Below are 25,397 nucleotides of genomic sequence, written 5' to 3'. Positions count from 1 at the left end.
AGATTTACAGAGAAACATTATCGTAATTTATAAACCCTTTAGCAATTTAGGGGCTAAATCATGAATTATCAGTTATGGATGAGGCAGCCATTACCTCAACTAGCAGCTTAATTTGACTCTTATTCCCATTGCTGGATTCTTTTGTACTTTAAATTTAGTTGCTTCCTCTCAACCAAATTAAAGAACAGGGTAGACACTCTGGGCTTTCCAAGGATTATCTTGTTCCATGACAGAAATAGGGGACTAGAGAGCAGTTCTAAGATCACTTCTTGTTTTCATCTGGATTCTATGCAAGATGAGTACATGAAGTATTTTTAATCTACGGGAGGTAGGAGGCACCTGGGTGGCTCAGTCCATTAAGCATCAGCCTTCAGCTCAAATCATGATCCCAGGGTCCTGGGATTGAGCCCTGCATCAGGCTTCCTACTCAGCGGAGTCTCCTTCTCCCTCTGCCTCTCCTCCTTGCTCTTGGCTCTATCGCTCTCAAATAAATTTAAAAACAAACAAACAAAAAGAAACTGTGGGAGGTAGGACATCTTTATCTCATGTGAGCATTAGGGTTTTAATTCCCCCCTAGTAGTGTATGTATGTATGTATTGCTATTTTATTTTTATTTAAATCCTAGTTAGTTAACAAATACGTTTTTAGCTGATTACTTTGTTGTACCTTATAATAGCTGAAAGATTGTTCCATCTATTGTTAAATTAATCTTACTACTCTTTGAAAAGATGTTAAACGGTGGATTGGTTTCATTGCACAGTTGCCATGATACTTTGGAATAGCATAACACTTAGCTGCCAGTAAAAAGACTTTCCCATTTCCTGTTCTTACCATGTGTTAAGCTTTTTTTTTTTTTTAAATATAACCTACACCTTTGCTTGCACAGCCACCTAACATTTCCTTTGAATTCCTTTGGTGATAAATTCACAAAACCAAAGTAGGAAAAAGGCAAGCAGAAATCTCCACCCTCCTAAAAATGTAAACTTAATAGAAGAAAAATGCCACTTTTTGTTCACCTGAAATTTGCATTTTAACAAAAAAGTAAAATTTAGAAATTCAAATCTAGAAAAATGTGAAATCCAACTCACCCATATCTTCTTTCCTTTTTTAAAAGAATGTCCCGTCTCCAAAAAAGTTACTTTACAAGAATAGTCTTTATTACTTGCTTAAATGAACAATCACTGTTAAACTACCTCATTTACACAATATTAGATCATGTGCTTTCACCTCTTTTCCATAGCATAAACACAACCAATACTGGGGATAGGAGGCATATTACAAAAGCACTATTTAAAAAGGGAAGAGGGGTCAGGACTTACTATTAAATCTCACATTTATCTTTATTCTACATGAACAACATGTAGAAGACATTATTTTTGAAAGGAATATTTTTGCAGGAAAATATCTGACTGAAATCTTGACCAAATCTGAACTACCACTCAGCTCTCTAACAAATTTCTAACAAAAGACAGAGAACTATACACTTGCAACAGATTTTATAATAGTTTATATTTGCACACAAATTCTGCCACATTGTTCAGCACCACCAAAGTAAAATTCTTAAATCTTTCACTGAAAATGAAAAACCCATCCATCACCTGTTCCCAGTAAAACATTGATTCTTCTACAAAATCAGCTGATTTAGTCAGATAGGAACTGAAGTTTGAGAGATGGTCTTTCCAACTTGTGAATTCATCAAATAAAGACCCTTCTAGGAATATAGTGGGACCAAAGAAAATAAGAAGGCTAAGCAGAATGACTACCACAAATAACTGATAAAAGCTCCAGGGAATCTTGCTAATGAATGTGCCAGTGTCTTGAGGCAAAGAAAGTTTATCCACATCTACTAATTTTATGTCTTCCCACTGACTGGTATCAAAGTTCTTCATTAAAGGGCTTGTGGGCAAATTAGAAGGAGGTAAAGGAGTTTCCTTGATTACTTTTATTTTCTCTCTGAACTCCTGCATTTGTTGCAGAAATATGATGGGTTCTGACACATCTTTGAAAGCCTCAGCAATGTTAAAGGCCATTCGTTGTTCCTGCAAGATGGTGTTGAGTTTGTTGATCTCTGGGTCATAGGCTTGCATAACTGCAAGTTTCATGGTCTCAAAGTCAGACAGGATTTCATTCTTTTTTTGATCTAATGTATGTTGTAACTTCTCAAAAAACTCCTTTACTTTATCTGAATCTTTAGTCAGTAACTGTAGAGATTTCCTTTTGCTAGTTTCCAGGGTATCCAAGCGAGAAAGAGCATCTCCTCGACGCCAGGTCTCAAAGCTCTGGAAGAGGGACTCAAAGGCATCTCTTTCCTGAGCATAGGCATCTTCAATAGAACAGAAGACATGCTTGGTGTGGTCACCACGAGTAGCACAGATCCCACAAATCAGCTGCATATCAGTCAGGCAGAAAATGTTGAGAGGCTGCCCTAAGTGTCCTTTGCACACTGGCATTTTGGGAGAGATCTTGATCTTGTTATACTTCTCCACAATACCCTTCAGGGAGTAATTAACCTGTAGGCTATTAACTCCAGTAGCTGAAGTTTCCTTACGGCAAGTAGGGCACTTGAACGGAGAGGATCTCCACAGGGAATTCCGCACAGTCCCTTCTAAGATCCCTTCTAAGCATTTTTTGCAAAAGTTGTGTGAGCAGGGCAAAACTCGAGGATCATCAAACAGACTGCAACAAATTGGGCATGTGAGATCTTCTTCAAGCAGCTCCATCACATCCTACCACAGAGAAAGAAACATTTTACTCCAGTAATCCCCTCCACTCAGACTATGTAATAATCAGAAGAAACCATCTTCAGAAGCATTAAAAAATGATCTCTAACAGAAATAACCAGGCAAACAAAGGAAATGAGTGAGAAATTTGGGAAGGGAATGCACACCAAAGCAGATTTAATCAGCTGGGACTAGAACACACTCCTTATTAGCAGGACTCCCTGTACACAAGGCCTTTGTGTGGGCTTTCCAACAACAGTCTTTGGCTGAGATAGGGTTAGGTCTAGGACAACTGCAAGTTGAGCCAGCAGGACCTAACTGATTGTTTTAAAACAGAAAGCTGACTACTAGCTGTCAGAAACAAAGCTACTCAGTGTCTGAATAGAATGAGCTCTTTAGTCTGGGCCCACAATTATAAAATGGTATGCTATTTAAAAGAAAGAAGCACAGAAATATAAATTCAAGCATGCATCTCATGCAGGCTTTTATTAAAAACTGGCAAATTTTTCTATTTCAGAGGCAAGATTATAATTACTCAAATTGTAAGTAAAAACATGAGAGTTGCGATTCATTCTTCAGAGAATTAAATGAAGTTTTCTTTTAAACCACCACAACTGTCTAATGTGCATCAATTCTCAAAATGTGAGCAGAGATCTGGTGTTCCTAAGACTCTTTCAAGTCATTTGTGAAGGTCAATACTTTTTTCACAATAATACTGAGATGATATTTGCTTTTGGCACCATGTTGACAATTGTACTGTAAAAGCAATGGTGAGTAGACACTGCTGGAGGCTTAGTGGGAATCAAACAAGGCAAAAGGCAGTACCCAAACTGTACTACCAGTTATTGTACTCTTCATTACCACACACCCATGGTATGGGTGGGAGTAGCCAGCTTCATTTAAGAATGTTCTTTATGAAGCAGCAAAAATTACTCATTTTATTAAATCCTGATCAGTGTGTACATGCCTTTTTAATATTTTCAGTGACAAAAAAGGAAGTAAACAAAGCATTTCTGCTGTACCCAACAGATATTGTCTGGAGAAAAAGCACTTTCATGACTGAGTCGCAATCTGAACCAGCTGTTTTTTTATGGAACACAATTTTATTTGAAAAATGAATGACAAACTGGCTATTTAGACTTAGGTAAAGCATCTACTCAGAAATGAACAAAATAAGCCCTTCACTTCAAGGAAAACATGGTATTTCTGGCCAATGATTAAAGTTAAGTTTTTGAGTGAAAATTAGAATTTTGGAAAACATTTGGCCACGTAAGTGCTTACTTCCCATTATTTTCTAATGAAATAAGTGGTAAATTTAACAAGTGTGGGCTTTTACTCTATTAGGGGGGACATTACTGTATAATAAAATGTTAACATTTGGAGATCTGCATTACACAATTAACTAATTAGTTCAGATCATCAATGCATGTTACAAATCATGCAAATCAGGCAAAAGATCCAAAGACCAACACCTTCAATAATATGATTTCAGATTCATATTGCAACTTTTTAAGAAATTACCACTTTTGAGTTTTGGTATAGTATCAAAGAAGATCCACAATTATCAGAAAAGGCTATTAAAGTATTCTTCCCTTCACCAACTATTTATCTGTGTAAGGCCAAATATGATCTTTGTATCTTTCAACCAAAATAACTTATTTTAACAGGTGTAATGCAGGGACAGATAAAAGACTCGTTATAATCTATTAATAACAATTCATTAAAGAGATCTATAAATATGTAAAGCAATGCCAGTCTTCTCACAACTTTTGAAAATGTTATTTTTCACAAATTATGTTAACATGTAATAGGTTTATCTCTATCTATCTATATATATGGATTCTCAGTTTTGAAGAGTATAGTCATCCAGAGACAAAAAAAAAATTTGAGAATCCTGATCTAGATACCACTTCTCAGCTTATTTATTTATTTATTTATTTATTTTTAAAGATTTTATTTATTTATTTGACAGACAAAGATCACAAGTAGGCAGAGAGGCAGGCAGAGAGAGGAGGAAGCAGGCTCCCTGCTGAGCAGAGAGCCAGATGCGGGGCTCGATCCCAGGACCCCCGGATCGTGACCTGAGCTGAAGGCAGAGGCTTAACCCACTGAGCCACCCAGGCGCCCCTCATTTATTATTTTTAAATGTACATTTTAAAACTTCTATCTTTAAAGTTTTAAATCCAAATATAGTGCTGTGTCCTCATTCAGCTTACTAAGGGACAAATTATGTCACATTACCACCAAACTAATAAATAAAAGAGGGTCTAATAATCTACAGATCATCTTATAATGAAAAATAAGTAAATAAATTTTAGCAGTAATTTTAAGTCACAATCAGAGCTATACTCTAGAAGATAAATTCTATTTAAAAGATTAGCTGATGGGGCGCCTGGGTGGCTCAGTGGGTTAAGCCGCTGCCTTCAGCTCAGGTCATGATCTCAGGGTCCTGGGATCGAGTCCCGCATCGGGCTCTCTGCTCAGCAAGAAGCCTGCTTGCTTCCCTCTCTCTCTCTGCCTGACTCTCCGTCTACTTGTGATCTCTGTCTGTCAAATAAATAAATAAAATCTTAAAATAAAATAAAATAAAATAAAAGATTAGCTGAGTTTGTGAGGATAATTAATTAGTTTAGGGCTTTACATTAAGTTTTGAGAGACAGATGTATAATTAATTATAATAAAATTATATGCAGAATTAAAACAAAGAATATTCTGTCAAATTTAATGTCAAAAGGCAAAAATATGTGATGAGCTTATTTTTCAGAACAATCTTTTGTGACATAAGAAATCATAAAACCTTTTAAAAGCATTGGGAGGAGAATGGCTATACAGACTGGATGGAGTTAGTGTTCTAAGAGAAGTTATGAAGCAGTTATAAAACATTCTGCCTCAGGGCGCCTGGGTGGCTCAGTGGGTTAAAGCCTCTGCCTTCGGCTCAGGTCATGATCCCAGGGTCTTGGTATCGCCCCGCATTGGGCTCTCTGCTCAGCGGGAAGCCTGCTTCCCCCTCTCTGTCTCTGCCTGTCTAGCTGCCTACTTGTGATCTCTGTCAAATAAATAAATAAAAATATTTTTAAAAAAAAATTCTGCCTCTGGGGATGCCTGGGTGGGTCTGTTAGTTAAGTGTCTGCCTTCAGCTCAGGTCATGATCCCAGGGTCTTGGAATTGAACCCTGTATCAAGCCCCACATCAGGCTCCCGGTTCAGTGGAGAGTCTGCTGCTCCTCCCTCTGCTGCTGCCCGTGCTTGTGCTTGCTCTCTCTGTCAAATAAAATTTAAAAATTCTGACTCTAGAAGAGAGAAAGAAAACATTTGCTGATCCTGCTACCTTAGTTCTGTTTTATATTTTTATCATCTCCACTGTTCTTTGTCTTCTTTCACCTAAGAATTCCATGCTAAAACTAGAGTTTGGAGAAGGTAGTAGAAACAGGAAAGTAACAGGGGGCAGCATTCAATAAACTAAACTCAAAAAACTAATTTACTCATTCTTGCAAGGTTAATATTCCCAGAGAATTTTATACAATCATATTAAATGAGAGGAAAAATAAAGAATACCAAGTGGCTGGGATGCAGTGGGAAAAAAATGGGCACCCAAGGCAAACAGAAACTTTGAGGAAAACTAAATAAGATACTGCAATAGGGGCCAGAAAGAATTTTAAGGCAATCAAGTATGAAAAAATAAACAGGAAAATGTCATACAGTCATCACAAAGCCATAATCACCTTATAGCTCTGAAAATTAATCAAAGGAAAAGAGCAAAAAAACGACTTAGAAAGCCCCTTTCTAAAAATCTGCATCAAGGGCCACCTGGGTGGTTCAGTTGCTTAAGCAACTGACCCTTGATTTCTGCTCAGATCATGATCTCAGAGTCCTGAGATCAAGACCCCCATGAGGCTCCTTCCTCAGTAGGAAGTCTTTTTGTCTCCCTCTTCCTCTGCTCCTCCTCTAGCATTCTTTCTCTCTCAAATGTTTTATTTTATTTTATTTTATTTTATTTTATTTATTTGACAGAGAGAGACAGTGAGAGAGGGAATACAAGCAGGGAAAGCAGGAGAGGGAGAGGCAGGCTTCCCCGGAGCAGGGAGTCCAATGCAGGGCTCCATGTGAGGCTCGGATGCTGGGATCATGACCCGAGCCGAAGGCAAGCACTTAACGACTAAACCACCCAGGCACCCCTCAAATCTTTTTTAAAAAATAAAAATTACATCAAAATTCTGGTGGATCCAGTTCTAATTTTTAGTGATGTAGCTTACAAATTTTGGTTTATAATTTAAAGATTCTTATTTCTGTTGACTTTAAAGCTAAACATTTTCTTTTCTTCTCTTTATACTCAAAACTTTCTCTGTGAAATTAATGTGACCACTCCCACACCCAACTTTTAGAGAAAACTGAAACAGCCGAATCCAAAAAACCATAGAAAGTTTGTTGCCTCAAAAGTTTTAAAGGAAAATATGTCACTAATAAGGTTTTTAGGCTCACTAAGTGAAGAGTATACTTTGCAATAAAGGAACTTACAGATCCTTTTCTTAAAGTGTGGCTAACGTTGGGGGTATGGAGACGGTGGTTGAGTTATGGACATTGGGAAGGGTATGTGCTATGGTGAGTGCTGTGAAATATGTAAGCCTGACGATTCACAGACCTATACCCCTGGGGCAAATAATACATTATATGTTAACAAAAATAAAAAAATTTTTTAAAAGTGTGGCTAACATAAAAATCTGGAGAAGTCAATAAAACATACTCCTTTGTAGGAACTAAGGTACATATCCCCTCTTTTCTATAGCTAATTTTCTTTACCAGTATAGAAGTCAAGAAACTATGTAAACAGAATTATTCCTCTCCAGTAATAAAAATTTCAACTTAAGCACTGTCAAGTTCAGTGTACAATAGCTAACACATTTCCAAGATTATTTTTTTCCTTTGAATGTGTTTCTGAAAACCAAGAAAGTCTAAATTTTGAAGCACAGAAATCCATTTTACCCACTAATTAGAAATTTCCCAAGTTTTATACCAACGAAGTAGCAAATACATAATTATATACCACCTCTCATTTTAACCTCATTTTCCTGCCATATGTGTATTTTTAAATATACTTTTAATTTACATACAATAAAATTCACTCTTTGGTATACAGTTCTGTGAGTTTTGACAAATGCATGATTGTATAACACCACCGCAGATTTATTTTTAGGTAAATATTCATGATATCTGCACTCAAGGTAGACTATGAAAACTATTCTACCTTGAATGGGTATATAGCAACATGTCTCTACAAATGAAAATTGAAACATGATAACCAGAATATTAAAAATGGAAAAGTCAATACTTAAAAAGGGAAGTAGTCTTAAAATAAAAAGCAAAACCTATATATGTGTATTGGACTTCTCTCTCCTAGAAGTCCCTTGCTATTAAATGATCAACTCAAAAAGACTATAATGCAAAAAGTGCTCATTTGTTCAAAGTTAATTTTAATAAACTCGTCAAAGAAATTTCCCTATTAAGCCACTGAATTTAATAGTAAGAATATAAAGTTGTTCAAGATATTACCCATGATTTCCTTCCAAATCCCATTAGAGAACAAAAAGAAAAGTTAATAATACTTTGTATCTTAAGGATTTAAATCAAATTTCCATCCTGCTTTGAGGCATCTCTGGATTCAGGAATTCCAAAGTAGATACCTAATAAGAAACTACAGGGCAGGGGCGCCTGGGTGGCTCAGAGGGTTAAGCTTCTGCCTTTGGCTCAGGTCATGACCTCAGGGTCCTGGGATAGAGCCCTACATCCAGCTCTCTGCCTGCCTCTCTGCCTACTTGTGATCTCTGTGTGTTAAACAAATAAAAATCAAAAAGAAAAAAAAAAAAAAAAAAAAGAAACTACATAGCAAATATTGAAACATACCTCATAGACAAAACTAAATTATGCAAACCTCTACTAAACTGGGAGCCATCGATCCTTCCTGAAACAATGCTTGGAATAAAAGGATTGCTTTTTTTTTTTTAAGCATTTCCTCTCAGCATATTAATTTTTCAAGTAGTATACTGTATTTTGCTAGTATGAGATCCACTAGTAATGCTTTCTTGAAACTTAGGGTCAAGTTACTGAATCTAGATAGAGGATGTAAGGATATTTATTGTAGTTATTTTAAAAATTTTCTGTATATTTGAAAATTTTCACAAAAAATTCTTTTCTTCTTTAGGAAAAAACTAAAAAGGGAGACCAATTATAAGAAAACCATACTGAACTTAAAAAGTAAAACTTCAGGGGCGCCTGAGTGGCTCAGTGGGTTAAGCCTCTGCCTTCCGCTCGGGTCATGATCTCGGGGTCCTGGGATCGAGCCCTGCATGGGGCTCTCTGCTCAGCAGGGAGCCTGTTTCCCATCTCTCTCTGCCTGCTTCTCTACCTGCTTATGATCTCTCTCTCTCTGTCAAATAAATAAAGTCTTAAAAAAAAAGTAAAACTTCAGAAGCATTAGCTAAGTATGATTAAGCTTTAAAGAGCTTGATCTGCTACAGTATTGTTTTCTTTTATAAAATAATGTATTACAAGAATCTCAATCCAGGCCTGAGGCTGACATACTCATCTGATCTTAGACAGTGGCCTTTGACAAACCACATAGACATACTGCAGTTTCTCTCCTCATTATACAACTGTTTTGAAAGTCAATAATCTATGAAAATTACTTACAAAATATTTAAGTGTTCTGTATCGATATGTTATTATACTTTATTTTGGCTTTTAGAGACTGTTCCATAATTTACATGATCAAAACAGGATAAAGTGAGTTTAAGAATCTCAAAAAAGGATTATGGAAGATATAGTGTCTAAAATAGCCTGATTCTTATGCAGCTCCTGCAAACACAACATAAAAGTTACTTATGTGTAAGGAATGTAAGACAGTAAGAAACTTCTGTTTTTTGGCATTATCCTAGAATTAGTAGTTCCTAGGGTATTTCTAGTAGTAAAACGTTTTAGACTATGATAACATTCTCGGAAATATAAAAACCAGGTCATTATCCTTACTACTTAATCCAGACCACTCAAAAAAGTTTTTTTTTTTTCCTTTCCTTCATTCTCTTTTCTGAACCACTATTTTGCCTTGACTCTTTCCTTTGTTTATTCTCTTAACTCATCATACTGCCCATGTCAAGGTGTATAGTCTTTTGATTTCCTCCTATTCTTTCCTTATCTCCTACCTGCCTCTTCACCTTACTTACCTTTCTTTCCCTTTTATCTTTGCCTTGTGTCTCTTGCTAATTATCCCAGCTATTATTCCGTAAACCACAGCATTATATCAATAGGATTTTAGGACAATAGCTCCATCAGATATCCCTATCCCACCTCTGTACAACTGTCAAGAAATCTGGAGGAGGATGCCTGGCTGGTTTGGTCAGTAGAGCATGCATCCTTGATCTCAGGATCATAAATTTGACCCCATGTTGGATGTTATAATTATTTAAAAAAATTTTTAATTTAGCAACAAAAAATCCCCACAGAAGTCTGTGATTTCCACACAGTGTTGAAGGCTATTCTCTCCCACCCATTTTAGGGCACTGGAAATCCATTTGATTCAATCACCAGGTGAAATCCATTTGAATACGTCTGAATTTAAGGAAAACATATATATAGACTAAGTTATTTTCCTACTCTGGTACCAAACAGATTCAGATCTTTATCTTTACCCGTTAAAGAGTTCCAGTTAAGTTGGAACTAATGACTTCTGGAAAGGTCAAACCAGAAATGTCTGGTCTCTTTTCCCCTAAATAAATACAAGTGAGTTTAATTAAGATGGAAAATTTTTACCCCTAAAACAGCTTCTTATTTTACGACTATAAATTTGGCAATCACTACTGGTTGGTATCTAATAAAAAGTCTCCATCATCTAAATCTGTATTTCAGGTTAATGCCAGCTTTCAGAAGTACTATTAAAGTCTATCATTTGGTAGGTAGCTACCTGGATTTATCTAGATAAAACTGAGGTTACTTACGTCATATGTAATACCATAGAAGGGAAAAGAGGTATTTTGTAGATAAATGATAAGCACTACTTATCAACTAATAAGAACTTACTTCTGAGATGCCTGTTGGAAATGTAATTAGTTTAAACAAAGGTCCTTTTGCTCAGTGTATTATTATGTATACATCTCATTCTAAAGTAAATGTGGGCTACAGAATATATCAAGGAGAAAGCCAATTATGCTAAACTTGAGCAATTTTTAGGTTGGCTATATTATATATACTATGTTGGCACTCCTCGCTCATATTCAATACCACAAATATGCAGGGTGAATAAAAAAGCTCCTAATGGAGTTACAATGGGGAACCTGGCTATTGCAGCAGAATATACTTGTGGCACTAATAACACAGGAAAGACAATAATTTAAACTGTCAACAAAAAACTTGCAGTTCAACTCTTCCTTAGTATTAGTAGTATGTCTTCATCTATAATGGAAATTAATTTATTTTTAAAAAGTTTATAGGAAATTGCTTTATAGAAGGCTTAATGGATTCTGTATGTCAAAGGATGCCTATATTAGGCTAACTACTATGAGAAGTGGGGATAGCACTCTATTCTTCAGTACCATTCTAGTATCCAGAGTTCAAGGCCAAGGTAATGAAGATGGCAGTGTCTTTGTTGAGTAAAAAGAATGAATAATCTAATGACCTAATGATATTTAAAAAGATGAAATATAAGCCAAAACTCAATTCCTGCCCTAAATTCAGAAGTAACAGTACATTTACAAAGATATTATTCCTGTAAAAGGTATGATAAATGCCTTGTAAAACGGACACAGAAAGTTGACACCATACTTAAGTTAGAGAGGTTATCCAAGCAACCAACTTTTATTTTTTTCTTAAACTATAAAAGTAATTTATGAGTATAGAAAATTCAGAAAATACAGGGGAGAAATCACCTATAATCACATCAGCAAGGAATAACCATTATTACTTTTTTATTTTTTCCAATCTTGTGTGTGTTGTGTTTGTGTACATACCTATTTTAACAAAACTGGTAGCTTCACACCATTTTGTATCCACCATTTTTCACTTTATTACTTATATTTCCCCTATTGTTACATATTCTTCTAAAATGTGATAGTCCATCTTATGGATATGCTCTTACTGGCTTATATGTCTTTTTGGGTTCTAACATTTAAATGAACATCTTGCAGAAAAGGTCTACAGCTTTGATTATTTCCTTAGACGGTTCCTATAAGTGTACTGTTAGGTGTGTCAATGAGAAGAATTTTAAGGACCTTGAAAAGATTACCAGGTTTCTCTCAAGAACGGGTATACCAATTTATGAACTCTAACCAATGACGTATGATTGCCCCACTTCTCCATGCAGTTCCTGATCTTACAACAGAACCTACTTTTATAGTTTTAAAAAAAAAAAACAAAAAACAAAACAAAACAAAAAAAAACAAGAATAAGGCATACGTTTTTACCATACCTACCCAAATTTAAAATATAAAAGTTTATGGCAGTTAATATGTATTTAGGATTACCAATATGTATAGGGAATATATGATAATAAAAGTTATGGAGTAGGAATAAAATAGAAGTACTGAGTCTAGGGGCACCTGGGTGGCCCAGTGGGTTAAAGTTTTGCCATCGGCTCAGGTCATGGTCCCAGGGTCCTGGGATGGAGCCCCACATTGGGCTCTCTGCTCAGCAGGGAGCCTGCTTCCCTTCCTCTCTCTCTGCCTGCCTCTCTGCCTACTTGTGATCTCTGTCAAATAAATAAATAAAATCCTAAAAAAAAAAAAAAAAAAAAAAAAAAGTACTGGGTCTAAAAGTATCTTAGAGACTACCTAGAAAAGACCTAACTTTATAACTGAAAAAACTGAACCGCCCCCCCCTCCAAAAATGGAGCTTTCCCAATTATACACAGCAAGCTAGGCATAGGACCTGAGTTTCCCAATTCTTAGGCTTTTAGCACAATCCAGAAAGTGGATCAAAAATTCAGCGTTCTCATTCATAAAATGGATGTTTTTTTTTTTTTCTTTTAAGATTTTATTGGGACGCCTGGGTGGCTCAGTTGGTTGGACGACTGCCTTCGGCTCAGGTCATGATCCTGGAGTCCCGGGATCGAGTCCCGCATCGGGCTCCCAGCTCCACGGGGAGTCTGCTTCTCCTTCTGACCTTCTTCTCGCTCATGCTCTCTCTCACTGCCTCTCTCTCAAATAAATAAATAAAAAAAAAATCTTTAAAAAAAAAAAAAAAAAGATTTTATTTATTTGACAGAGAGAGATCACAAGTAGAGAGAGAGAGAGAGGAGGAAGCAGGCTCCCTGCCTAGCAGAGAGCCCGATGCGGGACTCGATCCCAGGACCCCGAGATCATGACCCGAGCGGAAGGCAGAGGCTTAACCCACTGAGCCACCCAGGCAGCCCAAAACGGAGTTTAATCATGGCTCTCTAAATTCCCTTCTAAAATTTTGTGATTTTTACAAATTAGGCTATAACAGGCTCTCTAGTAGAGGAAATAGAGCACTGAACCTGTCTCTGAATATCTAACTTCAAGCAAGAGTTTTAGCCTCCATAGAATGAGGATTTTTACATTATCGGCCTCATCCTCATCATAGAAGATTAAGTAATGAGTGCCAGTTTTGTAAACTGCTAAACTATATAAGATGGATGGATTACAGTTATGAACAAATACACAAAATGTAAATTCACATTTAAAGTGTTATTTTAGGGGCGCCTGGGTGGCTCAGTGGGTTAAGCCTCTGCCTTTGGCTCAGGTCATGATCCCAGGGTCCTGGGATCGAGCCCCCCATTGGGCTCTCTGCTCAGCAGGGAGCCTGCTTCCTCCTCTCTCTCTCTCTCTGCCTGCCTCTCTGCCTACTTGTGATCTCTGCCTGTCAAATAAGTAAATAAAATCTTAAAAAAAATAAAAAATAAAAAATAAAGTGTTATTTTAGAGCATGAGTATATTAACCAAGAAAGGTCCTGAAAGAGAACTGGACTCTTGAACTACAATTTCATGAAAAGGTAAAGCCATTATATTGGATACCACATACAAAGCACTTTCACAGAAATGGGCATATCTGAACATAGCTGTGGTACAAGTTAAGACCAGGTAACATAATTACAAGTTAAGACCAGATACATAAATGTACAGAACGGAAAGAATAACCTGGTGTTATGTAAGGACTTACCAGGGAGGCTTAGTATCTCAGCTAGTACAAAAAAGATGGTGTTTTTAAGAAAAAGAGAGCCTTAAGAAATGTCTCTTCTCATTGCCTAAGACAAATATAACCAGTTAATCAACAGCTCCATCAAGTTCTACCAGGAGGAGTGGCTATGTAAATAAAATTCTGCTTTTAAAATACCTATTGTATAAAAGTCTCTAGAGTTAGAAAACTCAGTATTTGTACAAGCCCTAGCAGCATAGTATGGAAGAAGGAAAAAAAAATCTAAAAAAAAAAAAAAAAATGCTACCGAGGCATCTCTTTTCCTTTTCATTATAAATCAGTGTACTGTAATATTTGTAGAAAAACTGCTACATAAAAATTTTCCAAATACTGAATCTATTCTTCTGAGTTTTGAAAAAATATGAAAAGGACAGAGACCACCCATGAGGACGGAACACATATATTCTACACTTAGTTGAATTTTGCATAGTTCTCGGCCTTAAAAAAAAAAAAACCTGGGTGCTTTTTGGTTTCTTAATGTAGGGAGAAGTATTGTAGTTTACCTCTGTCCCCTGCGAGCAGGTGTATTCGTCAGCGTTACTATTTCCCAGGACAAAGCAATCAGGTTTGGGTTTTTTTCTCACGTTTTGATCGACAATCAAACGAGACTACTGCAAAGAAAGAACAAAGAAGACAGTAATATGCATTTATTTACACAGGACCCTTAGTCTTGATCCTCAATTTTTTCAGTCGTCCCCCACAAATAAAGCCAGCGTGCTAGGTAGGACGTGGTGAAAAGGCCAGGAGCATGGCTGGAGATCTTTGTGCAGTACTAAGCAGCTTCCCGGTTAGGGCGCCCTCCCCCGACGCCAGGCACCTCCCCAGCTTCGGTGCCAGAAAGTGGCTGAGCGCTCCGATTTAGGATTCATGGTCGCCTTTTCTTTCGTAGGCGATTCCGAGGCTCTGGCCGTGAAGCCGGGCATAATCGGTAGCGGAGCAGGTTTTCTGGAGCACAGACCCACTGCACCCGCCCAGCGGACGCCCCCTGCACGCCGCTCCAATTCACGCCTTGTTCCAGTGCCCAGCTGGCTTCCGCTGTGCATCTGGGAGTGCAGCTCAAACTGAGCTCTCCGCCAGCCCCCCACCCACGCAGTTCGCTGTCCTGCCAGGGCAAGTCCCCATCCTCGCAGCAGCCCCGAGGATCACCCCCCCCCCTCCCTGAGAGGGACCCGGCGGGTACTTATCTCGGACCTCGGGGGCCGCGGGAGGGGCCAGCCCGGAGCACTGCGGTCGTCTGTCCTCCACCCGCGGGGAGCACGCGTTACCGGCTGGGCACGGCTGCAAAATGGACTCTCGGCGCAAGCCGTGCCCCGCCCCAGCGCCCTCCTCTCCCGGCACCTCGGCCCGCCTCCTCGGCCGGGCTTTGCCTTTGTTCCGTCTCCCGAGTTTCGCCTTTACCCGGGGTGGGGGTGGGGGTGGGGAGGGGCAGTGGGTGAGGTGAGGCGGGAGTCCTTCCGGTGTCAACAACTGTCACCAATAACTGGCGCCGCCCGGGGTGCGGCTGGAAGAGGGGAGGGTCCCGGGCTGCTGGCTTTTCTTCCTTGCAGAGAGGCGGCGCGGAGCGCGGTACCGGGATCCGGCGGAGCCTGGCCGCTGGGTGCCTGACGGAGCGCGGGCGACCAGAGGCGGTGCCACCCGGGAAGAAAGCTGGCGCGCAACAAGATGGTTGGGTTTGGATTGTTGTACTTTTTTTTTTGTTCGTTGCATTTTTAGGAACAAAAAAAAAAGCCCAACCCTTCACACCACTTCATCTGCATCTCTCAAGACCAGAAACCCAGCCACAGTGGCTTGGAGGGATGGAGACAGCTTTCTGCCTGACAGCTCACAACTCGGGTTGGGTGGGATGGGCATTCCTCCTGGGACCAACGCCCAGGCTCTAGTTATGGGCCCTACCAGAGCGCATTCAAAGTAAGGTTAATTATCCTCCTCCCCAACCTTGCACCTAATTTCTTTGGAGGCTTTAGGCTGAACGCTAGAGATCCAATTCAAATTAAGATTTTCTTTTAGGAAAAACACCACTGTTCTTTCCTTTGGAGAGAAGGAAGTGTTAGGTCCCCCCAATAATGGGTCCGTGATTAAAAGAGCGAGACTGATACAAAGCGAAGGTCAAGCAAAGCTTGATTTCAAGCCAAGCATCAAGAGTCAAACGGAAGGTTTGGGGCCACGCCTCTTACAGAGAGGGCGACCTCTCTCTGCTTCACAGACTAGCTTTTAAGGGCAAAGGCCATGTGGTTGGGCCAGGCCTCGTACAGGTGGCCAATGAAATTGTAACACAGAGAAAGCTGCGGTCATGTTAGGTCACACGTAAGTGACCAACTGAATTACAATTTACCCCAGTAGATATTTGAACCAGGCTACCTTGGTCGGAATTGGCGCCCAAAAGGTGTCCAAAGGGCGGGGCCCATACTCCTTGGTAGCTAGGGAGACAGTATGTGCCCCCCAACTGATTGGATGTCTCCACCTGGCCTGATCCACCCTTGTATTTGGGCTTTGTTACCTGGGACTGGTTTCCGGGACTTGTTTTTAAGTAAGTCGCCTGGGGGAGGGGGGGGCAGGGAGAGTTTAAGTTTTAAACAACAAAATTATTGTTTAACCGGATGGAAGCGCTCTGGCTAAATAGGTCCTTACAGGAAGAACTTAAAATTGGCTTTAACTTAAATGCTGCTAATGGTTATTCAGTTGCTAATCTGACTCACTGTTCTGTATGGGGACTTTGTCTAATATTGAGCACATTAAGCACTTACACTAATGATCTGTTTGGTTCCCAGGAGGATACAAAGATGAAGGAATGGCTTCTCCAAAATTTCCAGTCTTGGGGAAAGGGCAACAAGGACAAAAATCACAAAACATGCCCCTGGGGTTGAGTTCACCCCCAATAGGGAAGTCTAGTCTTTGGAAGTAGAATTTCAGGGAGAGGTATTCTAGGCCTACCATACATAGTACTTGGGCTCTGTGACAAATAATGCTTAGTTCAAACTCCATAAAAAGCCCCTCCCCAATTCCCCCTGAGTAAAGTTCCTTGCCATGCTCCTATCCCTTAAACCCAATTTTGCCTCTGTAGAACAGCTCCTATGTGCCAAATAGTCTTCATAAAAAACACTGTGGGATGGGAATTATGATTCCCTTCCTGTAGATGAGTGAGTAAATGAAGTGATTTGTCCAAGATAAAAATCAAGAGGCAGAGCCTAGACTCTATAAAGTTAGATTCCAGGTATAGGTTCTTTCTATAGCACCATAACTGTCAACGCCATTGAAAACTGCATCCCAGTCTCCTACTAAATTAGTATTATTTTTTTAAACCAAAAAAATCTGATTTATAAAAGCATTTTAAATACCTAATAGTAAAAATGATGCAAGAGTGAAAGGTTATTGACTCATAAACACAAAGTATCCTTAATGTAATTATATAATACATATTTATATAGTTAGATCTGTTTGGTGGCAAATACTTGTTAATAAACTTCTGCCCAACTCAATGTAAAACATTGGTTAAATCAGCATAGAAATCTTTAGACTCTTAGGTTACCAAGAGAACATTATATGGTAAACTCTCGAGTGTAGAAAAATATAGAAGAATAGCCTCTCTCCTCCCATGGCCCTAATAAAACAGCAGTGGGAATTGCCACATACAGTATAACTAAAGTAAGAGTAACGGCCTGATTGAAACCTACATCCACAGCTACATCCTTCCTGAAAGTTCACCATGTAACTAGATTTCGTTAGAGATAATACTGAGGGACTGTCAAAATTCTTGTCACACTGGAATTTCCTTCTATTGACTTTTTCAAATAAGTGAACTAACAGCTGAAGATTAAAATTCATCTGTCAGAACAAGAAGAGTACATAGTCTTATTTAAGTTTGTCTTCTGTGGTCTATTACAGGGAGAATTTCTAAAATACATAAGAAATACATGTATATATATTCGTATATTGCTGTGTTGATTTCATTCTATTGTTTTTGTCTTGAGCCTTGACAAAGGTAAAAACTGCCAGCTCTCCTTCCACCTACCAAGACATGGGATCAGATATTCCATTACAAAAGGGACAGTGCCAAATTTGGTGTAAACTGTAATGTAAATTGTCAGAATGGGGAACAACTAAATAAGACTGGAGCAAATGTGTGCAGGAGAGGAGTGCTGGTGAGCCTCCTCAAACACGTTGAAACATTTTATTATTATTCTGTCCTTCCCAATAGCCACCAAAGTCATCAGTACAAGCCCCAACATTCCCCAAGTAGAATTCCTGGCAATACACAGTACCAACATTGCAAGGGGTAGTGAAAACAGCAGAGACTTTAGAATTCGTTCTGCATCCAAACTTCAGCTGTGCCACTTACTAGTTGTTCCAATTACTTAACATCTCTAAGCCTCAGTTTTCTCTTCTGTAAAATGAGAATCACGATTCCCTTAATTATGATAATTATGTGATAGATGAAGCAATCAACATTGTATCTGACATATAGGAGGAGATTAATAAATGGTCGCTACAGTTATATGGTGGAAGAGAACCATGATGGTTTGGGATTACAGCTGCCTTGGATTTGTAGATGTGAAGCTCCAGCATAACGATTTTAAGCAGAGCAAAGCTGTCTGTGCAGTAGAGGAAGCTAGGACCATAATTTATGCTTTTCTACACCCAGCCCAGTGTGGCCTTTTAAAAAGCATATATCCTACCACTTCTATACCCCCTTCCCTCTGCTCAGTTAGAGAAAGGACAGGAAAAAGGAAAAAAAATCACGCTCAGTGGAAGGAAAAACTTGGCAGCTATTTTAAAACTCTATCATGTCAGAGAAATTGCTTGAACATCCAAAATAGTCCATTAAAAGAAAAAGAAAAATCTGGGGTGCCTGGGTGGCTCAGATGGTTAAGCATCTGCCTTCGTTCACTTCAGGTCATGATATCCAGGTCCTGGTATTGAGTTCCATGTCAGGCTCCCAGCTCAGTAGGGAGTCTGCTGCTCCCTCTTCCTCTTCCTCTCCCCTTGCTTGTGCTGTCAGTCTTTATCTCTTGCAAATGATTTTTTTTTAAGTCTTCAAAAAAATAAAAGGAGGGGCGCCTGGGTGGCTCAGTGGGTTAAGCCTCTGCCTTTGGCTCGGGTCATGATACCGGGGTCCTGGGATTGGAGCCCCACATCGGGCTCTCTGCTCAGCAGGGAGCCTGCTTCCCTTCCTCTCTCTTTGCCTGCCTCTCTGCCTACTTGATCTCTCTCTGTCAAATAAATAAATAAAAATCTAAAAAAATAAATAAAAATAAATAAATAAAAGGAAAAAATCTATCTGTAAATACATATTTATCACAAAAGACAGAAACTTACTTAAGACTTGATGAAATTAAAGGTGTTAGCCCCTGGTTTGAAGAAAATTCCAGATTCCATGTATTTTAGTTGCGCAGTGAATTTCATGCACTAAATGGAGCAAATAGCAAAGTCAGTTGGCTTCTGAAGAGAACGACACTATAGCAGCAGTAAACTTGGGCTTTAGTTGTGCTGTTTCTGTAGATGGAAAGAAAAATTGTAAGAATAAAATGTCAGAAGTAATTAAGATGATACTAGCATGTACTTATATACTCAGGATTGTGCTAGGCACCACAGGCACTAATCAAGGAATTTCCCATTTGGGTGAAGAGACAAGTCTTAAAAACAGGAACTAGTTCGGTAACAGTCCATGAGAGTGGCTATTTAAAAGCCAACATGAGTGTTAAAGATAAGATTAGAGGAAGGCATCAGAAACATTAGGGAAATTTTCACAGGGGAAGTGGGAGTCAAATGGAACATTTAAAGATCATAGGGTTTGGGTACCTGGCTGGCTCAGTCAGTAGAACATGTGACTCATGATTTCACGGTTGTGAGTTCAAGCCCCACATGGAGTGTGGAGCCTACTGAATAAATAAATAAACAAGCAAGCAAACCAACCAACCAAAGGATTTGAAGATGAAAAAGTGCAACATTGAAGTGAGGAACACAGCTCAGGGTTGGAATGATTAGCCTATGCTAATACTGAGTCAGTGAAGAGCATGGCCTGGTTTGAAAATAAAGTTTGAGGTCAAAGCATGGAATATCTTGAATGCCAGAATAAAGAGCTGAACTTTATTCTGTAGAAAATGGGAGCCACTGAATAATTATTTATGTGGCACTAATAAGATGAAAGAATTTTAGGAAGATTAATCTGATTACAGGATCCAAGATTTAAGGGAGAAGAAATATAATACTTCTGAGGTTTGTTGTTGAAAATTATAGATTTTCAAAAATGCAATAATGTATATAAAGGACAGCATGTATGGGTAAGTCCTACTGAACCACTTAATACCAAATAATTATTCATTAAGTTCTTAACTTGTAAATAAAATACAATATAGAATTAACTATGACACATATTTTCCTAAAATCCTATAAGAGAAAATTATATGTGTTTATATATATCGATTTATTTATACATCAATCATATCCATAACTTATTTTTCTATAATCTTAACTACATTTATGACTAATACATTATTACCACATTGCTTAGCTACATTTTAAAGTGTGTCTCACTAGGGGTGCCTGCGTGGCTCAGTGGGTTAAAGCCTCTGCCTTCGGCGCAGGTCATGATTCCAGGGTCCTGGGATCGAGCCCCGCATCGGGCTTTCTGCTCAGCGGGGAGCCTGCTTCCTCCTCTCTCTGCCTACTTGTGATCTCTGTCTGTCAAATAAATAAATAGAATCTTTAAAAAAAAAAAAAGTGTGTCTCACTAGAGCTTTAAAAAGCACTACATATATATACTCAAATGTACTGCTCGGTTTTGATATTTTAATAATGATTAATTACATTCAATTATGTTAACTAAATTTTTTCTGAATTTAATTCCCATTCATGTAGAATTTTATTCTTGATGAAGAGTAACTTTGTGAGAGCCTTGAGAATTTTTAATTCAGGTAAAGCTACATATACTATCTATTTACAGTTGTTTAAGAGAATTAAATTTGTGGAAACTTTATTTTGGAATCTTTCTGTTGAGTTCATTAATCATTATGTGCTCTGTTTTTATCTTGGAAAATGTCAGTTTTGATAATAAAGTCTTATAATTGCAACTTAGAAAATGACTTTCATCCTGTTCTATGGGACATTTTTCAGAATACTTCTTCCACAAATAAAGATACACCAGGGGTGGGGTTCTGCAGTTTTCAGTAGCTGATTCCTGTACCTTCAACAGTCTATGTTAAATAAAGGCAATAGTACATTTCATAGAGCTTTGGTTCTAAAGACCTAGATTTATCAGATACCTATCTTTACAGCACTGCACAAGAAATACATGCTTCATGGTTTTTGATGTGAGCCCACTTGAGTCTCTCTGATATTAAAGCATGTGGTAATAAATACCTTGTCAAAAATGTGTTTATCTTATACTTGTCTTGTTTATTACATCATGCTGGTTGTTGCTAGAATGAGGTGGGGTCTCTAGGAGCTTCTGCTGGATCTAACCCAGCCACACCAGCTCCCAATCAGGCAAAAGACACAATTCAGAAGATGCATGGGACTTCTTAAACAGTATCAGCACAGTTTAGGCATTTTGCAGAAGTCACTACTTCAGCTCCTCGTTTTCCTTGATCTCTTAGCAGTACTCAACTGCGTCCTCCTTAAAAGGCCTTCTTTTCCTGGACTTTAGTAAGGTCTTGTTCATTCCTGGCTTTTCCTTTCCCAACTCAGGAGCACTTGCTGGGTCATTGTCTTCTACCCAGCATTCAAATTCTGGAATTCTTTGAAGACGCTGCTGTTTCAGAACTCTTTCAGGAATTCAGTTACCGTTCAGTGATCTCACATTCCCTGTAAAGCAGGGATCACAAACCGATAGCCTGTAGTCATACCATTTATTTTTCTTTTTTAAAGATTTTATTTTTAAGTAATCTCTACACTCAGCATGGGGCTTAAATTTATGGCCCCACTATTAAGAGCTGCACGCTCCACTGACTGAGCCAGCCAGGGGCACCCCCATCATACCATTTGTAGATGACGAAAAACTGTTTGAATTTAAATACTTCAGCAGAAGCATGCTTCTTCCTCTCCCACAGCCTTTCTTCTCTGTAGGCAGTTGAGTTAGCCCTCTGTTGCCCAAGGTTTGAGCTCCTTCCGACTGGCTTCAGGGTTTCTCCCCCGGAAATGTACCCTCCCCCTGCCACCAAACCCCACATCTCCACCCTAGTCCCCCAACTCCTGCACTGTTGACACATCAAAAGTTAGCTTTCCAAAATCTTCCAGGCCTGGGGCAGATCCCTCTGAATTCTGTCCTCTACTCTTCTTCCATTGCACACACTGCAGTTCGTTTTTATATATTAACTTGTATGATTATTTGAATAATGTTTGTCTCCATGTGACTGGAAACTCTAAGAGCAGGAACCGTGTGTAGTGTGTGTGTGTGTGTGTGTGTGTGTGTGTGTGTGTGTATGCTCCCTTGTCATTGCATTCCTAGCACCTAACCCAGTGATCATAAATTTTTTTTATGAATGTTTCAGGGAAGTAAGAATTCTCTCTTTCAAAGACTATTGATGCATTTCAGCCTTCTAGAAATGAGCTGTTGAGACCAGCCAAAAAGGTAATGTACTCTGAATTTTATTCACTTAAAATAGAAACCTTAATCCATTTTATTTGCTCAAAACAGTGTCTTCCCCCCTTCATTTGCAAAGCAGTTTTTTAGACTCCTCCTACAGTTTCCAAAATGGGTCAACAGTCTTCACAATTTCACAGCATAGCTTGTCTCTGAAAATGAGGGTAGTTTCTTGAACAGTCCAGAGAATTCCCATAAAAAATTGAGAACCTTCTTTCTACACATAAAAGTTAAGCAATACGTCATAAAAAAGACTTAATATAATTCAGTAAAAATGTACAACTATTCATGTTTAAAACATAATATAGTCATGATAGCACACAACTATTAAAAAAGATAAGCTGGGGAGCCTGAGTGGCTCTGTTTGTTAAGCAGCTGCCTTCGGCTCAGGTCATGTTCCCAGGGTCCTGGGACTGAGCCCAGATCAGGCTCCCTGCTCAATGGGGAGTCTGCTTCTCCCTCTGCTGCTCCCCCTGCTTGTGCACAGGCCACAAGTGCATGCGGGCTCTCTCTCAGATAAATAATAAACAAAATCTTTAAAAAATAAAATGATTTTTTAAAAAGAAAATAAAGCTGTATATTTGTCAATGGGATATGTATAAGATTTAGTAAGTCAAAAATCAAGTTAGGTGGCGCCTGGGTGGCTCAGTGGGTTAAAGCCTCTGCTTTCGGCTCAGGTCATGATCCCAGGGTCCTGGGATGGAGCCCCACATCGGGCTCTCTGCTCAGCAGGGAGCCTGCTTCCTCCTCTCTCTGACTGTTTCTCTGCCTACTTGTAATCTCTGTCTGTCAAATAAATAAATAAAATCTTTAAAAAAAATCAAGTTAAATACAATAGGTATGATTCCAATTTTGAGAAGAAATGTAATTGGTAGAATATGGATAGAAAAAAAAATTTGGAGGAATATACACCAAATTATCAATTTGAGGGTATAACTTTGGAGATTTTCAGTGTTTATGTTTTGTATTATTACAATTCTCTTATATTTTTACATTGAGCATCTATTACTTTTGTAAAGATGAGAAAAATTTGTAAAAGAAAAAGACACTCGATTAGATCAAACTCTTCCAACTGAATAACGAGGCAACACTGAGATAGAAAAACAGGCCAAATACATGAAACACAGGACATTAAAAAAGGAAATACAAATGACTGATAGGCATGAGAAAAAAAATTTCATTCTCAATGATAATCAAAGAAATACCAAGCAAGCATTTATACAGTCCTTTTTAGTTCATTAAATTAGCAGAGATTTAAAACATAATGACCAATAGGCCAGCATGAGGGGACAGTCCATCTTGTTTGCTGATGGAAACCAACATAGGTGGATACAACCTTTTTAGATGACAACCTGGTAATCTGTATAAAAAACATTCAAAAATTATACATACTTAATTCAATTTCTAGGAATTTATCCTAGGAAAATAATCAAAAACACTGCAATTTATATACCAAGAATATTTGTTACATAGCTATCAGGGAAAAATTAGAATTAATGTTATTATCCACCAAAAGGATATGAATTAAATGAATCCTGGTATATTCATACAAAATAATAATATGCAGCCATTTTAAAATCATATTTTAGAAGATCATTTAACAACTCAAAAAATGCATATCTTTTATAAGTGAAGAAAAAGCAAATTTCAAAAGTATATATAACATAATGCAGATTGTGTGTGTGCACATAGTAAAAAGTGATCACAGTGTTAACAATCATTATCCATAAGTAGTATAAAGTGGGAATGATTTTTATTTTTGTCCTGGTTCTTCCCTGCATTTTTCAAAGTTTCTCTAATGGTTATATAATGTATTATCTTTACAGTCATAAAAAAAGTTCTTTTAAAAGCTGCTGGCCTATGCTTTGGAAAAAAATTTGGCAGTTCCTCTAGAAATCAAGCAGAGTTACTGTATGATCCAACATAACTACTCCTAGATATATTCCTAAGAGAACTGAAGGCATATATACCAGCAATAACATACACATGAATGTTATAGCAACATTATGCAGAATAGCTCCCCTCAAAAATAGAAATAACCCACGTGTCTGTGAACTGATGGATGGATAAGCAAAATGTCCTATGCCTATTCGATAGAATATTATTCAGCCATATAGAGGAGGATACGGATTCATGCTACAACATGGATGAAACTTGATTACATTATGCTAAATGTAAAAGGAGTTTGTCAAAGAGGCCACCTGTTGTAGGAGTCCATTCAGATGAATTGTCCAGAATAAGCAAAATCATAAAAATGGAAGGTTGGTTACTGATTGCCAGGGACTGGGGAGAGGGAAAAATGATGAGTGACTGCCAATGAGCACAGGGTTCCTTTGGGGGATGATGAAATAATTCTGGAATTAGATAGTGGTGATGGTTTGCACACAACCTTGTGAATATACTAAAACCCACTGAATTTTAATGCTTTAAAAGGGAGCGTTATTATGGTATATGAATCATATCTCAGTTTTTAAGTGTGGAAAAAATTTGGTGGCCTATCAAAGTTTTCTGGAAAAGAGAAATAGCATTTTAAGTAAATGCTACTTTATAAACATAACCTACCAAGTGGTAAGTGTTGGAGGGGTAGGAACAGAGGGAAAGCACCTGGGGGTTAGAGGAGACCTCCATTAAAACGGAGATTCTCAAACTTTTTGCAAATAATAAATAAAATTACTAATTTATTTAAAAATAGCAGTAATGGTCCATTGTGTCACTCAGTCCTCTCAATAATGACATCTTAACATAACTGCAAGACATTCTCAAAACCAAGACCTTCATATTGGCATAATACTGCTGACTACAGACATTATTCACTTTTACCAGATCTTGCAGGCAGTCACTTCTAAAAAATAATTTTTAGCTGGAAAGACTGTATGACAACATTAAAATTCTTTGAATAAATGA

General features: G+C 38.2%; 1 protein-coding gene and 2 long non-coding RNA genes across 5 annotated transcripts in view; 2 read left to right on the top strand and 1 right to left on the bottom strand.

Moving 5' to 3' along the window:
• LOC116877377 overlaps nucleotides 1-15,065 on the top strand; it is a 73,982-nt gene extending 58,917 nt beyond the window's left edge. Inside the window, exon 7 of the long non-coding RNA XR_004384627.1 lies at nucleotides 14,805-15,065. This is a non-coding gene — a long non-coding RNA (uncharacterized LOC116877377). The remainder of the gene's footprint in view (nucleotides 1-14,804) is intronic.
• TRIM13 (tripartite motif containing 13) lies at nucleotides 1,138-19,278 on the bottom strand. Of its 3 annotated transcripts, none has more exons than XM_032874102.1 (3): nucleotides 19,229-19,278; nucleotides 14,419-14,526; nucleotides 1,138-2,726 (listed from the first exon to the last, which is right to left on the bottom strand). In XM_032874102.1, the coding sequence occupies exon 3, from the start codon at nucleotides 2,718-2,720 to the stop codon at nucleotides 1,497-1,499; it is 1,224 nt and encodes a 407-aa protein (XP_032729993.1). In that variant the 5' UTR covers nucleotides 2,721-2,726; nucleotides 14,419-14,526; nucleotides 19,229-19,278; the 3' UTR covers nucleotides 1,138-1,496. The 3 variants fall into 3 exon arrangements, with proteins under 3 accessions (XP_032729993.1, XP_032729991.1, XP_032729992.1); XM_032874100.1 differs by lacking the exon at nucleotides 19,229-19,278 and adding an exon at nucleotides 15,107-15,423; XM_032874101.1 differs by lacking the exon at nucleotides 19,229-19,278 and having other exon boundaries at nucleotides 1,490-2,726; nucleotides 14,419-14,746.
• LOC116877380 lies at nucleotides 16,475-25,085 on the top strand. Its single transcript, XR_004384630.1, has 3 exons — nucleotides 16,475-17,995; nucleotides 24,755-24,758; nucleotides 25,075-25,085. It is a non-coding gene; the product is annotated as an uncharacterized LOC116877380 (long non-coding RNA).
• The last annotated feature ends 312 nt before the right edge of the window (nucleotides 25,086-25,397 follow it).

This window comes from Lontra canadensis, unplaced genomic scaffold, assembly GCF_010015895.1.
Source record: "Lontra canadensis isolate GAN:19392208 unplaced genomic scaffold, GSC_riverotter_1.0 scaffold51, whole genome shotgun sequence".
Lineage (NCBI taxonomy): Eukaryota > Metazoa > Chordata > Mammalia > Carnivora > Mustelidae > Lontra > Lontra canadensis.
Note: the sequence above shows the minus strand (reverse complement) of the source record. Positions and strands in the feature narration are given on the sequence as shown.

Coding starts and splice junctions, on each gene's coding strand:
- TRIM13 (XM_032874102.1), bottom strand. CDS start 2,720: ATGGAGCTGCTTGAAGAAGATCTCACATGCCCAATTTGTTGCAGTCTG.